General features: G+C 39.7%; 1 protein-coding gene across 1 annotated transcript in view; it reads left to right on the forward strand.

Annotated features, from left to right (window-relative positions):
• LOC311438095 (uncharacterized protein) overlaps window positions 1-13,359 on the forward strand; it is a 66,569-nt gene extending 53,210 nt beyond the window's left edge. The window contains exons 36-45 of the mRNA XM_084522143.1: window positions 641-776; window positions 2,117-2,253; window positions 2,642-2,867; window positions 4,296-4,410; window positions 4,859-4,996; window positions 6,824-6,931; window positions 8,009-8,197; window positions 9,051-9,217; window positions 9,782-9,968; window positions 12,522-13,359. Coding sequence (XP_084378269.1) covers window positions 641-776; window positions 2,117-2,253; window positions 2,642-2,867; window positions 4,296-4,410; window positions 4,859-4,996; window positions 6,824-6,931; window positions 8,009-8,197; window positions 9,051-9,217; window positions 9,782-9,968; window positions 12,522-12,832 — 1,714 coding nt within the window. The 3' untranslated portion in view covers window positions 12,833-13,359. The remainder of the gene's footprint in view (window positions 1-640; window positions 777-2,116; window positions 2,254-2,641; window positions 2,868-4,295; window positions 4,411-4,858; window positions 4,997-6,823; window positions 6,932-8,008; window positions 8,198-9,050; window positions 9,218-9,781; window positions 9,969-12,521) is intronic.
• The last annotated feature ends 772 nt before the right edge of the window (window positions 13,360-14,131 follow it).

Below are 14,131 nucleotides of genomic sequence, written 5' to 3' on the forward strand. Positions count from 1 at the left end.
AAGAAAATGCATTATGTATGTTTAAAGCCTTAGTAAACTTCAGAGGATGAATGTGTTATGTTTTCTAGAAGCTTCTTTTCTCTTGCAAATTCAGGTGCATCTTCTATCATGCTGTTTTCAGCGTATATTCTATGAGACAGACATACCATTTACAGTTGTCATTTAAAGATCTCTCCCTTACCCCACCTATGAAAGATTTTCATAGCAGCTTCCAAACTCTTACTGCACTACTTATAAATACTCATAAGTGACTTTAAACACCCCCACGAAAAATGAACTTGAAAGTCCTTGCTTCACAGGCATCAGTGGACGTTTGCACAACTTTGAAAACGCGTTTGAAAGCCACCTTTAAAATACTGCCCTCTTCAGGCTTTTGGCTTCATGTCTGCAATGGAGCAATTTTATTAGTTGGCAGCTGTATCTAATTTCAGGCATCTTCAGTAAGGAGGGGTGGGGAAGCCTCCTCAATCCAAAGGAAGATTTACTGTCATTCTCTAGGAACGAACTCAAACATTTCATCCTTTCCTATTCTGCATTGTATAGATGTGATGGTGAAGCATATGTAGTTCTGAAGTAGAAACAATTCAATTACTGAATTAGACTATAAGCATGATATGTGGTACCTGATGCTGTGTTCCAGCCAGGAAGACTTAGACATACGCCTGGGCTTTGACCTGTGTGCACAGGAACAGGATTTCATTTGCAAAAGGAAGAAGGTTGTTGCAGCAGCTCTGAAGGACATTCTTCAGTTGGAGGAGGACTTGCAGGATGATGAGGTAGATGACTTCTCCACAGCTGGGTGTCAAAATGTAACATTTGTGTTCAATTTTCACTATTTCCAGGAGATCGGGAAGTTTCTTATGCAAGCTATAGCTGGCTTTGTTATTCTAGAGAAGAAATGAGTACTCGTTGGCAATATCAATTAAAAAAAAATAACAAAAACAAAAAAACATGTAGCCTTGTTCCTACAGGATCCATCTCTGTATTGAATAGCAGTCCACAGAATGATGCAGAGGTGGGCTAGGTGCTTTCAGGACTGAAGCCAAACCTTTTAGGATTCACAATCATCTCTGCCAGTCCTAACCCATTGATTCAGCAGTTCTCCTCACAATTCAAACTGGGTTTTGTATTGTTATGCATTTTGTGCTGGCATCTGGCATCTAGGTTCCTGTTGTGTGAGCAGAGCATGCTGCTTGTCTAACTTTAACATCTGCTGCAGCTAGAGCATACACTTGATAAATGGGAGTGATAGAAGAGTGCCTAAGACAGGGAAAAATCAGGCTTCTCTTTCTCTTTTTTAATGATAGCACCAAGACTGCATTGCAAAGCCTGAACTCGCATGCAGAGATGGCAAGTTTTCCTTGTTTTGCCCCAAACTGAGCTCAGCAATTTTTTTCACAGCTGGACCTTTCACACACAAGACATTGCTTTTAAATGCCAGCACCAAGCTGACATTTCCTTCCCCTCAGATGCAGAGGCACACATACTTCCCTGCAGAACCCAGAGTCTCCTGATTTGTGAACTCACTCCAGTGCGTGGTGTCTGTCTTTACTGTTAATTGAGCTAATTCATATTTGAAGGTTAAACTTAAGACTACCAGACCTTGAATTTCTGTATCATCACAGGAAAAACAGTATTTACAATTCAATTGTATACCTAGTATTTTGTGTGCATACATGGTAGGAAGGGTGAATATGGCTCCTCTTTCCTGTGCTATTGGTTTTACAACAGAGCACTGAAATTTTGATGTCTGAGGTCATGGTTTTCATGTCCTGTTGCACAAGACAATCACGGAGTGGTTTAGGGTGGTGGGGACCTCTGGAGGCCATCTGGTCCAACCCCTCTACTCAAGCAGGGACACCCAGAGCAGATTGCCCAGCAGCACATGCAGGCATCTTTTGAAGGTCTCCAATGATGGAGACTCCACAATCTCTCTGGGCATCTATGCTCCACCTATGCCCCATTATAAATTCAAGCCTTGCTTGTCCCTGCCGACCAATGGCATGCAGCATCCTTATTACTTTATCAGTGTTGTAATACTCTCTTTTCTAAGCACTGGCATATATCTCCTTTCCCCCACCACCTCATTAAATGCATGTGCTTTGGGATTGAACAGGTACCTTTGGTGGCAATCATGACAACGGGTGGTGGAACCAGAGCTCTGACAGCCATGTACGCTCACCTTCAGAGTGTGCAGGAACTGAATGTCTTGGACTGTGTCTCATACATCACTGGTTTATCTGGCACAACATGGTAAGGCCAACATTTGCAAAGTTTTCATACGAGTTTTCTATACATGTTGTCGAGAAGTGATCCAAAGAGTCAGAGTGGTGAGGCGTTAGTTGGAGCCTTGTTAAATATCTAGTGGTTTTCTGCAAAATCAGAAGCCGTCATAATATTTTTGGCCAGTATCAAGAAAGGGCTTTCATTTTACTGCTGTGATTTTTTTTCCTCATTTCCTTCATTGGGTATTTGCTAGCATCTGGAATTAAAGCAGTCCTGATTAAAGATGTGGATGGTACCACACACACGTGTGCTTTGTGATGTAAATCAAGTCATTTTACAAAACCCTTCACAACTTTCCAAAGCTCAGCTTCAGAATTCACACTTTTCCTTCTGTTTCTTTATTTACTTTTTTTAGGACCATGGCAAACTTGTATGAGGATCCTGACTGGTCCCAAAAGGACCTTAAGGAAACACTCAATGATGTCCGAAGACATGTGCTTAAAAATAAGTTCTTTACTTGTTTTGCCCCGGATCGTCTGAAATACTACTTGAAAGAGTTGTGCCAGCGGAAAGAGGAAGGACATCAGATAAGTTTCACAGACCTATGGGGACTCATCATTGAAACCATGTTTCATGAAAAGGTACAAGAGAAGTGCTTTTCTCTTCAGATTTGCATACTTAGAAAATACATCAGTGAGGGCAGACTGTAAATCACGGTGTGTCTGAGGTTGGAATGGACCTCTTGAGGTCATCTGTTCCAACGCCTCTGCTTGAGCAGGGTCAGCTATAGAGAAAGTTGCTAAGGACTTTGTCCAGTCAAATTTTGAATGTCTGTGTAGGTGGAGGCTCCAAAACACCTTTGGGCAATGCATGCCAGTGTCTGACCACCCTTACAGAAAAGGAAGGGGAAGTTGATTGGTTGGTTGGTTTTCAGATAAATGCAAAATTATGTGCCTTGACAGCATCATTCTTTGTGTTTGCTGACTGTATTACATAACCTTAACATCACACCTGGAACATATAGGGTGACAATAAAGATAAATAATGGAAAATGAACAACTTTAAAGTGAATTCACATGTAAATATTTAAATGAAAATCCTGCTGTCCTTGTTAAAAAGCACTATGCGGTGTGACAAGGCAAAGAAAAATTGCAAATGAAAATTAAATAAAGTATCTGAGTCATAAGTGGTATTGCTTCACCTTGTAACCATTTCCACCAAGAGGCAAAATACTGATTTATTTAGTATTCATGAATATTTCCTTCCTGTTTATAATTCGAAAACTACTCCCACCATATTATGAATAACCCCACCATATCCAAATTTCAACCACACAGCACAGTGGGACAGACCTTGTAAGGGTGTGGGTTCAGCAAGGACAGTTAGTGTTCCTGCAGTGCCACAGCCCTGACTCCTGGACTGGCATCAGCTGAGGGAAGACCGGTGGCCTTGATGGCACAGTCATCCCTCCAAGGGCTGTTCCAGCAAGGAGAGAACACCTGCAGCTCTTGCAAGGGCCCCTTTCAGGAGGAGCTGAGGTCAGCTCCTTCTCAAGCCTTGGCACCGCTCCCAAACCATCCTGCTATTTCTACCCTCTCTAACCACGCGAATTGTTCCACAGCAGAAGCGGTAAGGGTCAAGCCATGCTGAACATTAACTCTGACTGAGCTTTGGCTCTGTCAGAGGTCTGAGGAAAAGAGGATTTTCTGGGCTGTAAGGACAGAGGTTACTCCTTCTGAATGAAATAGTCCATGCCAAGAATGCTTTTCAAATATTTCTAGTATTTTTTTCTGGAATAAATAACATGAATAACAATATTTTCTACCTACTTCTGAAATATCATACTTTTTTCAGCATATGAACTTAAAGTATTCATATCACAAGGACTATTTGTGTGCTGCAGTGCTGAGGCAGAGGAGGGTCAGAGATAGGGATCACAGCATCTCTCTGAATTAAACTGGTGGGGCACATCCTAGTCAGAGTCTCTTTGTCAGAGCCCAGGCTTAGGCGAGGTGGGAGGCTCTTTGTGTCATCTGACTGTCCTCAGCTATTGTCCTTCTTCAAAACAGGAGGACTGCCATAAGCTCACAGATCAGCAGCAGGCACTAAATCAGGGTCAGAATCCCCTGCCCATCTACCTCTCTCTCAATGTGAAGGATAAAATCAGCGACCAGGACTTTAGAGGTAATAATACTCCTGAATTGCATTTAACTTTTAATCTTGGTAGGGTTCCCTTTAGGACTAGGTAAATAGATCGATTCAAGGCACAAATCCTCTAAAGGGCCAATCCACCTAAGAGTTGATTTTTAATAGTTAAATTTTTGAAGGCCTTAGTATATCCATCTGTATACAGGATCAAAACCAGGATGGTGGAGGATATTAACATGAAATTACCTGCTAAGTGTTTCTGTAGAAAGTGTCAGAAATCTAAACTTTGCAGACATGTTTAGATGTAAGGGGACAATTCACTCTTTGTATTCAACACTGTGAAATGAAGAGTGAATAAAATGGCTGTTTCAAAGTGTGGTACTTTGGAAACCAGTATGTCTTAAATTGGCTAGTATCAGGTTTTATTCAACTATTTTGAGCCTATACTGCTGTAATCATTCTGTTGTGTGCTTTTTCGTTTCAGAATGGGTAGAATTCACTCCTTATGAGGTAGGGTTCCTGAAATATGGTGCCTTCATTCGTGCAGAAGATTTTGGTAGTGAGTTCTTCATGGGTCATCTGATGAAGAAAATCCCAGAATCCAGAATCTGCTTTTTGGAAGGTGATTTGTCAATCTAGGGAAACATAATGCAATTTATTATAGTGCATCCTGAGCAAATCCCTCTTCTGAAGTGAAACACAGGGTTTTTTTTTATTATTATTATTTTGTCTGCTAAAAAATATGGTAAAATATTAGAATTGTTAATAGGTCATCATCTGCATTTTCTCTGCAATTCTTTTCAGCTGAACAGATTTATTTGATGTCATATAATGTTATGTTTACTGACGAGGCCTTCGTAATATTTATGTGTCTTTGACAGCATCAAATGTTGTGTAACATTGCAGTAAATTCAAATCACAAGTCTGTTTTTAGACTGAGACTCTAAAATACAGTCTTTTATCCAAAATGTTGCAGCTGCAGCAAACACTGATTAATACTCTAGGATAGCACTTCCATTTTGGATTGGCAGCAGGTCCTAATAGATAGCATTTTTCTGTCTTGCAAGAGAACAATAAAATTAGTAAGAAATATATTTTTTTTCTTTGCAAAAGCAATCTCTTGCCTCATTGGTCTTCTGACTTCTATCAGTTGCATAAAGGAAGTTTCAGGGGTTTTTGGAGAAGTTAATATTTTTTTTTTATTATTTTTTTTTTTACCTGTGTGGAGATTTCACTAGAGTTCACAGTGAGGCACAAGAAAGCAGTTTGCAGCTTAAAACCTCCTGTTCCCTGAAGAAGTCAAACAAAGTGCCCAAAACTCCTCTTCTGTGGTCAGAAATGTCAGCAGGTCACTAGCTCCCTTTGAATGTGTCTCCCCTTGGCACTCCATTCATCGCTCCTGTAGAGCAGTGCTGGGACTTTTCTACCCCAATTCCCTGCCAGTGACCCGGAGTCCCCTCATTCAGCAAGTGTTATTTACTCCCATGACACAGTTATTCCAAAGCTTTTCAGCAAATGAAGCAAATTATTTCGCACCCTGACCCCTGAACAGAGCAGAGACTGACTTAGGTAGGTCCTGTAGCTCTTCCGTGCACGGCTGAGCCCATTCTTCTGCCCACAAGCTGCTATTACTGTGGTCAGGCTATAACCAAGTTGCTCAGGTGTAGCTTTTTCCATCCTTCACTCAAATTTTCCCCAAACTGCTATGTTTAGTTCCACAATTTGGAGGGTACAGGGACATGCCATTGCACACCCACCACATGTAATCACAGTGGTTGTTTTCTTAGCCTGAAAGATTGCAGATAGATAGCAGCCTGGAGTGCCCTTAAGTTCACTACTTGATTTATGTATTTTTTTAACCATTTAATGTAAATTAGTAGAGGGAAGAACTTAAGAATATAGCCCAAATACACCCCACCCTCCAAACCAGAGGAGGAATCAAAAGTTTCATACATTTACAGTTCCTATTTTCAAAACCTTCAAGTCAGCCTCCTCGTTCTGAGGGAGATTGCTACAGGAATCTTGAATGTTTTCTGTCTGGCAGACCTTCATGATAAATGCATACCTGTAACAGGGCTATGCCCCTAATAAGTAAAACCTTTAGAATTATCAATACTGGGAATTTGGGAATAGGAAATGTTGAGGGCAAGTAAAAATATTAGATTTACTTGACACAATGTTATTTGCCATATAACAAAAACGAAGGTGTTAGCAGATAGACTGAAAATACTACCAGTCCTGCTCGTATATACCAATAATTTGAATTCTTTACATACACTATGTGTTCATATACTGATACAGAAAGATAGTCCCTTTTTATTTGCCAACAAGGATAATGTAATAAGAAAAGTTTGCTGGAGAATGAAGAAGGTAACGAGGATCATTATGAATGAAAATGCTTCTAGGTCTTTACTGGTTTTCTTTCTACCAAATATATTCTATACCACAGGGATCTGGAGCAGTGTATTTTCTTTGAATCTTATGGATGCTTGGTATATATCTGTTCATTCTGAAGACTTCTGGCACAAATGGACCCAAGACAAAATTACTAACATAGGTGGGTTACTTTTATACAATAATGTTGTTTCTGTTTCTCTCTCTCTCTCTCTCTCTTTTTTTTTTTTTTTTTTTTCCTCTCCTATGTGCTGCTGTTCTCTCGCTGAATTTTTCAAAGCCGTTGTGGAGTTCCCTCTTCTGGGCTTTTTGTAATCCATATGAAAAAACAGGAGGAAATTCATGCTATGTATTACCGCACAGTAATCATTTTAGTTGTGTGAGGAAAAGAATCCATGGGATCTGTCACAGGAAAAAAGGGGGAAATGGCCTTCATACAAGCTATTTTCAGAGCACAGGGGTAAAACTGGGGAAAAAATGTCTCTATATAATAAGAGAGCCTGGAGGCCTCCCCTAGTGATCCACAGGATTACATTTTGTCTCTTTAAACCTGGACTGTGGAATGAAGCTTCACAAAAAGAAAAGAAAGCACTATTCTTTTCTGTCTGGAGTCTACAAAGCACAAAGACAAACTTAAGTACTATTGTAGGTCATTCAAAATGACTCATAAGGATGAGATCTGCAAAACTTGCTACCAAATTAAGAAAGATCTGCAGGGTAGGATTTCAAGGGGAAATGTATAATAAACATACTCTAGAGGGGGAAAAAAAAAAAAAGGATGAAAAGGAAGAGGAATGTAGCAAAAATGGTGATTTATTTTATCTTGCACTTGTAGGGGTTGTTTTCTGATTGTTAAAACAAGGAGCTTTTATTTGCTAGTAAGAGACATTGTGTTTATGCCTATTTTATTTGTGTGGTGGAGAGATTATCTGTAATATGAAGTAGCAAAGGAAGACAGGGTAAATGCAGGATGCAGTAACAGGTAAAATCAAAGAAAAGCAAAGTAATTTATAGTAGAAGAAATTGATTCATTTACAATACAAACAAGACTTTTACCACTATGGACTGAGAATAAATGAATTTTTTCAAACTTAGCTGAAAACTGAGATTTGTGGAAATCATGGTAACAAAGAGAGCAAGAAGTCAAAGTTTTCCCAAACGTGTTAAAGCACATTATGATTGCATAGATTGACCTCCACAGTGATAGCACATAAAAGAACTGTTATCCTTTCTTTTGCAGATGATGAAACCCTATTCCCTACAAGACCAAATGAGCTGGAGACTCGAGTGGTTTGTCCTACTGGCAGCTTTTCAGACATCTTCCGAGATGTCGTCATGTTACGTCCAGCAGCTTCAGAAATCCCTAACTTCCTAAAGGGCCTCCAGATGAACAACAACTACCTAGAGAGCCAGTTTTCTACATGGAAAGGTATGGTAACAACATCCTGGTTTTAGGCATATTTTGAACTATCCTTTAAAAATGAAATGATGCTGAAGGGATTATTAAACTGGCTTTTAGTTATGTTCCCATTCTCTGATAATATTTAAAACTGTCACTGAAAAAGGTGAATTTAGTCAGTAGGAGAGGCTTCAAAAATAAGTTCCTAAAAAATTCATGAAGACTAGCAACTGATAGGCCCTGATCAGTCAATCAGCATACATCTGCTGCCAGCCAGCCAGCTACACATTTATGGCATGGTTCTGGTGCCATCATACGATGTCTCTTGCCCAGACAGTACTCAAGGGGTATTTGATGGAGCCTTGTTTCAAGTTATCTTCTTATCTGTAAGCAAGATATAATGTTTATAACGGTATTCTCTGTTGCACCATTAGGAATCTGTACTGGGTCTCGTACCAGATCTTCTGTGTTCCACAAGGAGCTGTGGCTGCCTACCTTAACACCTTTGTGCCTGTTCTCACAGCATCAAACATTTTCAGTATTCAGCCTGTTGAGACAGTGAGATGTTATTTTAATTTTTCCCCTATTAAAGAATTTATCCTCATCGGTCACACACAAAACTAAGGGATGGAGTTAATTCTGTTCTCCTGACCCTCAAGTTAACCCCTTTTACTTACATGAAAGCAAAAGAAATTGCAAAGTAAATAGTGGAAATAGGAAGTCAGATGAAGAATCCAGAAATGACTGTACAGTAGCTATCAGCTATGGGTCAGAAACATACAAAAAGCTAATTCTCCTTTTGGCAATAATTGATTTTCTTCAGCATACAGATGCATCTCTTGTATTGAGCTCCTCCCCTCAAAAACTAATCCTTCTTCTCTAGACTGTGAGCTTGACTCTCGGCCCAACCACCTGACAGGAGCAACAGACTACCTCATCTTGATTGATACAGCATTTGCCTTTGCCACCAGTTACCCACCACTTACAAGACCAGAAAGGAAAATGGATGTAATTTTGCATTTCAACTACAGCTCAGGTTCCCAGACAGGGGTGAGCCTTGTACATTCTTCTTTACTGATATCTCTGCTTCATCATTCAGTTCCCAGAATGGCCAATCCTCTACTCATAGAAACTCTTTTTTCAGTATCTGTGCAGCACTAATAAGCTAACATTTTGCCAGGGTCACATGCATTTATTGAGTAGTACTTTATTATCAGTAAGTAGGCATTTATTAAACTGAATCTGCCCATTTTATAAGTAAATGTATTCTTGTTGATCTGCAGTCAGTTAGATGTAGAATAGATACAGCTAAACACATTTAAATTTTTAATTATTTCAACTACTGTAACACCTAATCTGAAAAGCAGAGGGTGATTCAGACCACCTGCTACTTGGCCTTCCAGAGCTTGGTTTCACATACAATCTACAACACCTAAATTAGGTACATGCCATAATCTACCAGAACTTGGCCCTTACTCCACAAGCAATCCCAGCAAAATTGGGTTTGGACAAATTCAAAGTGTTCCCAGTATGTTCTGATGTGTTTTTGTTTTTTTTTTTTTTTTTTTTTTGTTTTGTTTTGTTTTATTTTGTTTTCCTATTATGGCAAACCAGCCTCTGAAAGAAGCCTCTAAGTACTTTGCAAACCAAGGAATTCCTTTCCCTACTGAGGTGCCAGATGATCAGGAAACACCAAATCTGAAGGAATGCTACATCCTTGGTGACAAGGAGAGTCCAGAGACCCCTATTGTGATATTTTTCCCTCTAGTAAATGACACCTTCAGAGACTACAAAGCACCTGGTAAGTTTACAGCAATTCATCATATCATCAGAGGCTGTAGGCTTCTATTTTTTCTTTTTTACTTTACAATATCTGTTGTTCAGACCATCCTGTAAACATTTGCAGATTCAGACTCCCTTTTCTTAGATTTGAACCATATCAGGGGGATTAAAATACATAATTTTTCCTCAACAGTAGAGCAGCAGCTGGGATCAGCCTTGAGCATAAATGCCCCTCTTCAGGTTTGGGGTTTTTGTGTGTGTGAATTTTTTTGGTTTTTCATGGGTAGGTTCTAGAGATAAACAGTGAAAAGTATACTCTGTTTATCTGCGATGGCAGAAATTAGCAGTGCTATTTCCTCTCAAACCTCTCATCCTTTCCTGTTAGAGAACACTCTTGGGAATCTAAGGATTTCATTGTTTAAAATCATTTCCAGGCTTACTGTTACACAGATAACCTTGAAAACAAAAGTGTGAACTGGTGAAGCGATGAAAATATAGCACTGAGACATGCAGACAGTTTCTGTTTGCTTCAGTGGGTTCTACTTTGAAACTTAAAAGAGTTTAAAGAGCAACATTGCTGGTCACTTCAAAACAGACAAATACTAAATTCTGGTACCGTATGCCAGATCTACATACTACCCCTGTTGGTGCCAAAAGTCTCAGTTACTGCTTCTCCAGATGCTAAAATCCCTAATTCATGGTATGAGAACACTTATTTTTTAATCACTTCAAGGCCCCACAGTATACTGAAAACCAAAAGATAGATGGACACCTGAGAGGTTAGTTCCTGCAGTTAGCCCTTTGTAGGAAGAATTAGAAAAAGAGAAAAGGAGAAAGAACTAAAGCAGGATTATCTCTGTTGAATAACTTCTCTGTAAACTCTGTGAGGGAGTTTGCCTCCCCTCTCAGCTCAATAATTAGCAGAACCTAAGGATGTTGTTCCTAACTCTGCTACCTACCTGTATGTCAGATGGTGTGCAGGTGCTATATGGCAACATAAATCATCAGAGAGTCTCAAAAGGGGTTTTAGTAGGTGTGTAGGTGTTTGCAAAGACCTGCATGAGATCTGTACACTTATATGCATAAATTTGAAGCAAGCCTGACTGTTTCAGTTGGTGGCTGCAAGCTGAGACTAAATGGAGAGAACAGGTCCTTATCTGGCCATCACACTTCAAGTCTTAGCTGAGCTGAGAAGGGCTTGACATGTCACAGAGTCACAGAATGTCAGGGATTGGAAGGGACCTTGAAAGATCATAGCAGCTGAGATCAGCTGTTGTTCTGACTTATGGTGACTTATTAAGATGCTAAAAAAATAAGGGAGGAGATGTGCATTTTATATCTTCTGCATCCATAAATTTTTTGAGATTTGTGATCCCCGGATAAGTTGTGGATATTTTTCTCCCAATACCAACAGCCCACTGCAGAGGTCCCTACAAATATTTGCTCTGTGAGATCTTGCAAATAAAGTTCTGCACTGCATTCTGCATTAGCTTTGGATCTGCTCTCTACTGCTAAGTGAATTAAAATAAGTTAATGGAATTTTTTCCATTAACTTATTTTTCAAATTATCATATGTGATGGGTCTAGCATTTGAAGAGATGATGCTTGTGAGACTACTTGCCTAATTATTTTGCTTCGGTCAGTGATATGTGTGTTGATAATACTGGGGTAATGAAATGGGCATGAAAAGTGTCCCTGCCAAAATTCAGTGATTCAGGGACTACTAGGTTCAGTCTCATTTCTGACCTTACATAAGGCCTGTAGTTTTTTTTATAGTAGCAGGTAGCTCAAGGAAATTATGGTAAACATTCATGCCATCTGCTTCTGGGTTATATCCAGATAAGGGCTCAGTGAAGTCTCTGAGTTTAGACAATAGAATAGTTTTTTAGGTCTGTTTTCTGTATCTTTTACAAATTCTTCCCAGTATGCAACAAGAGTCATTGTAGCAGATTGTGCTGGGTTGAAGATAATCTGTAAGGTCATTGAAAAGGGAGAACTGCCTTTGGAAAGTTTGAACCACAGAATTGCACATATTTACAGCAGTAAGGGAAATAATAAGATGTGGAGACAAAGAAGGAACAGAAAGTTGCTTGGAAAGAAACTCTGCTGCAATGAAGTCCTTGCTGCAGTTACCTGCTTTGGGAGAAGGTGAGGAAAGAGGGAAAGAGTAAATGCAATTTTCTTGCCCCCTTGGCTAGAAATGTAAGGTGCTGCGATGTCTGGGAGGTGGCAGTAAGGGGAGGCTGGGGGTGCATCAGCACTGAGGGTGACCTGGGGACCAGGCTGCTGGCTAACCCTAGGGCTGGAGGATGATACAGGGTGGAATGCAGCCTCCCACCCTGTGCTCAAAAGAGGAGCTACTGTGCTTGTTATCCTTGTCCTAGCAAATCCACGAGTACCCAGAACAACCCCTGCTCCCCTCACCACCACCAGCTTCTCCACACCCTGCTGCTAATCAAATATCCCAACAATAAAATACCTCTGAAGTGATCAATAGTGTGTTCATGCCCAAGAAACACCCTGACCCTAATCGCTTTTTTGCTTGTTAACCAAGTCCCTGTTTGTCATTTAGGGGTGAAACGTAGTCCCTCAGAGATGGCAGAGGGTGATGTTGATGTTGCCAATACCTGTGGTCCATACTACATAAACAATCTGAGTTATTCAGAGGAAGATTTTGACAAGCTGGTGAACCTAAGTTACTACAATGTCCAGAATAATAAAGACTTGATTATTCAGGCCTTGCGTACAGCAGTGGAGAGGAAAAAGCAGCAAAAGAAACAACAACCACTGCAGAAACCACCTGGTGGTGAGGGTATGTGTGTGCCCAAGAGACAGGGATCCCAGCATCTAGCCAACAGCACAGCCCTAGGGAATATGAAATAAAATATCTACGAGTCCTGTTAATGAAGAAGAAAAATCACAAGGATCTTGATTAGAAAGAGAAAAGCTAAAGAATGCTAAGAATGCTTTGTTTGTCATCAGAAACGCTAGAGCCTGTCTGCCAGTGAAAGAAATAAACACAGAAAGCAGAGCTTTTCCTTAATAAATTAATGTGCTTCCCGCGTTGACAACTCCAGGAGAGTGGCTAGGTGAAGCTGCGCCACGCTCTTAATTGCAGAAGTGACCTTTCAGGCCAAGGCTGAAATCTGTGGACAAGAGATTGTGAGGAAGTTGATGCTGGCAGTGTTTGTGTTCTACCTGTGCTATAAAAAGAGAGGATTGTAAGTCCAGAATTGTAACAGAAAACAAAATCCATTGTTTCAAAGTGAAAACCAAGAAGACGGCTATTTGTAAGCTAAGGATTCTTTATGTGAATGTAAATAAATATTAAACTTTATATAATAAAATACTTTTTTTTTTTTTTTGAGTCAGAGTTAACAGAAATAAACGTTTGGTGTTTTTGCAGCAAATATATGTTAGAGCAATTTCTTTTAGGAGTTTCTTCCTGTACCAGAAAGATGACTTGAACAACATGCAAACTTAGCACATAGCTGCTGAAAAAGTACTGAAGAAGAAATAACACTTGCTCCAGACCTAGATGTGAAGTTTCCCAGGATCCTGGGATCATTTGAGTTTAAGGATCATTTAAGGACTATTTCTACAGCAACTGACTGATTTATTTCAATAGACCAGATGTAAGTGTTACTGATATATATTGAAGATTTAAAAGTTTAAACTTTTTTGAGACATTACATTTGAAAAGACATGAGAAACATAGGCACAGCTGACCTAAAATTGTATTCTTAATGTTATCCAAATGTGATTTTTTTTAACTTGTTGCAGAGTAATCCAGTGGAAGTAAGCAGACTATTAACTTTCAGCTTTCTTTGATGGTTTGATTGTCCTATTAACATGGTTCTTTCATATGAGCAGTCTGTTTTCCTGAAGCAGATATAGCAGGTCTAATACCATTTAGATAAGGAGCTGGAACCTCATCTGAACTCTGTAAAGTGCTCATCCACCTGTGGGAAGTGGGAATCAGGCTCTCCTGGAGCACAGAGAAAGACATTATTCTGTGTGGAGAGAGTCCAGGAACTTTAATTTATCTGCAAAACAAAATACAAGCCATTTATAAACCTCTCCATTATATTATGCAGGAATATATTTGAGAGGAATATGCAGAATGGGAGAAAGAGAGGAAGAGTTCATTTGATTATTGAGCAAAACAGATAGAGCATCTCT

Source organism: Aythya ferina (assembly GCF_964211825.1).
Source record: "Aythya ferina genome assembly, chromosome: 5".
NCBI lineage: Eukaryota > Metazoa > Chordata > Aves > Anseriformes > Anatidae > Aythya > Aythya ferina.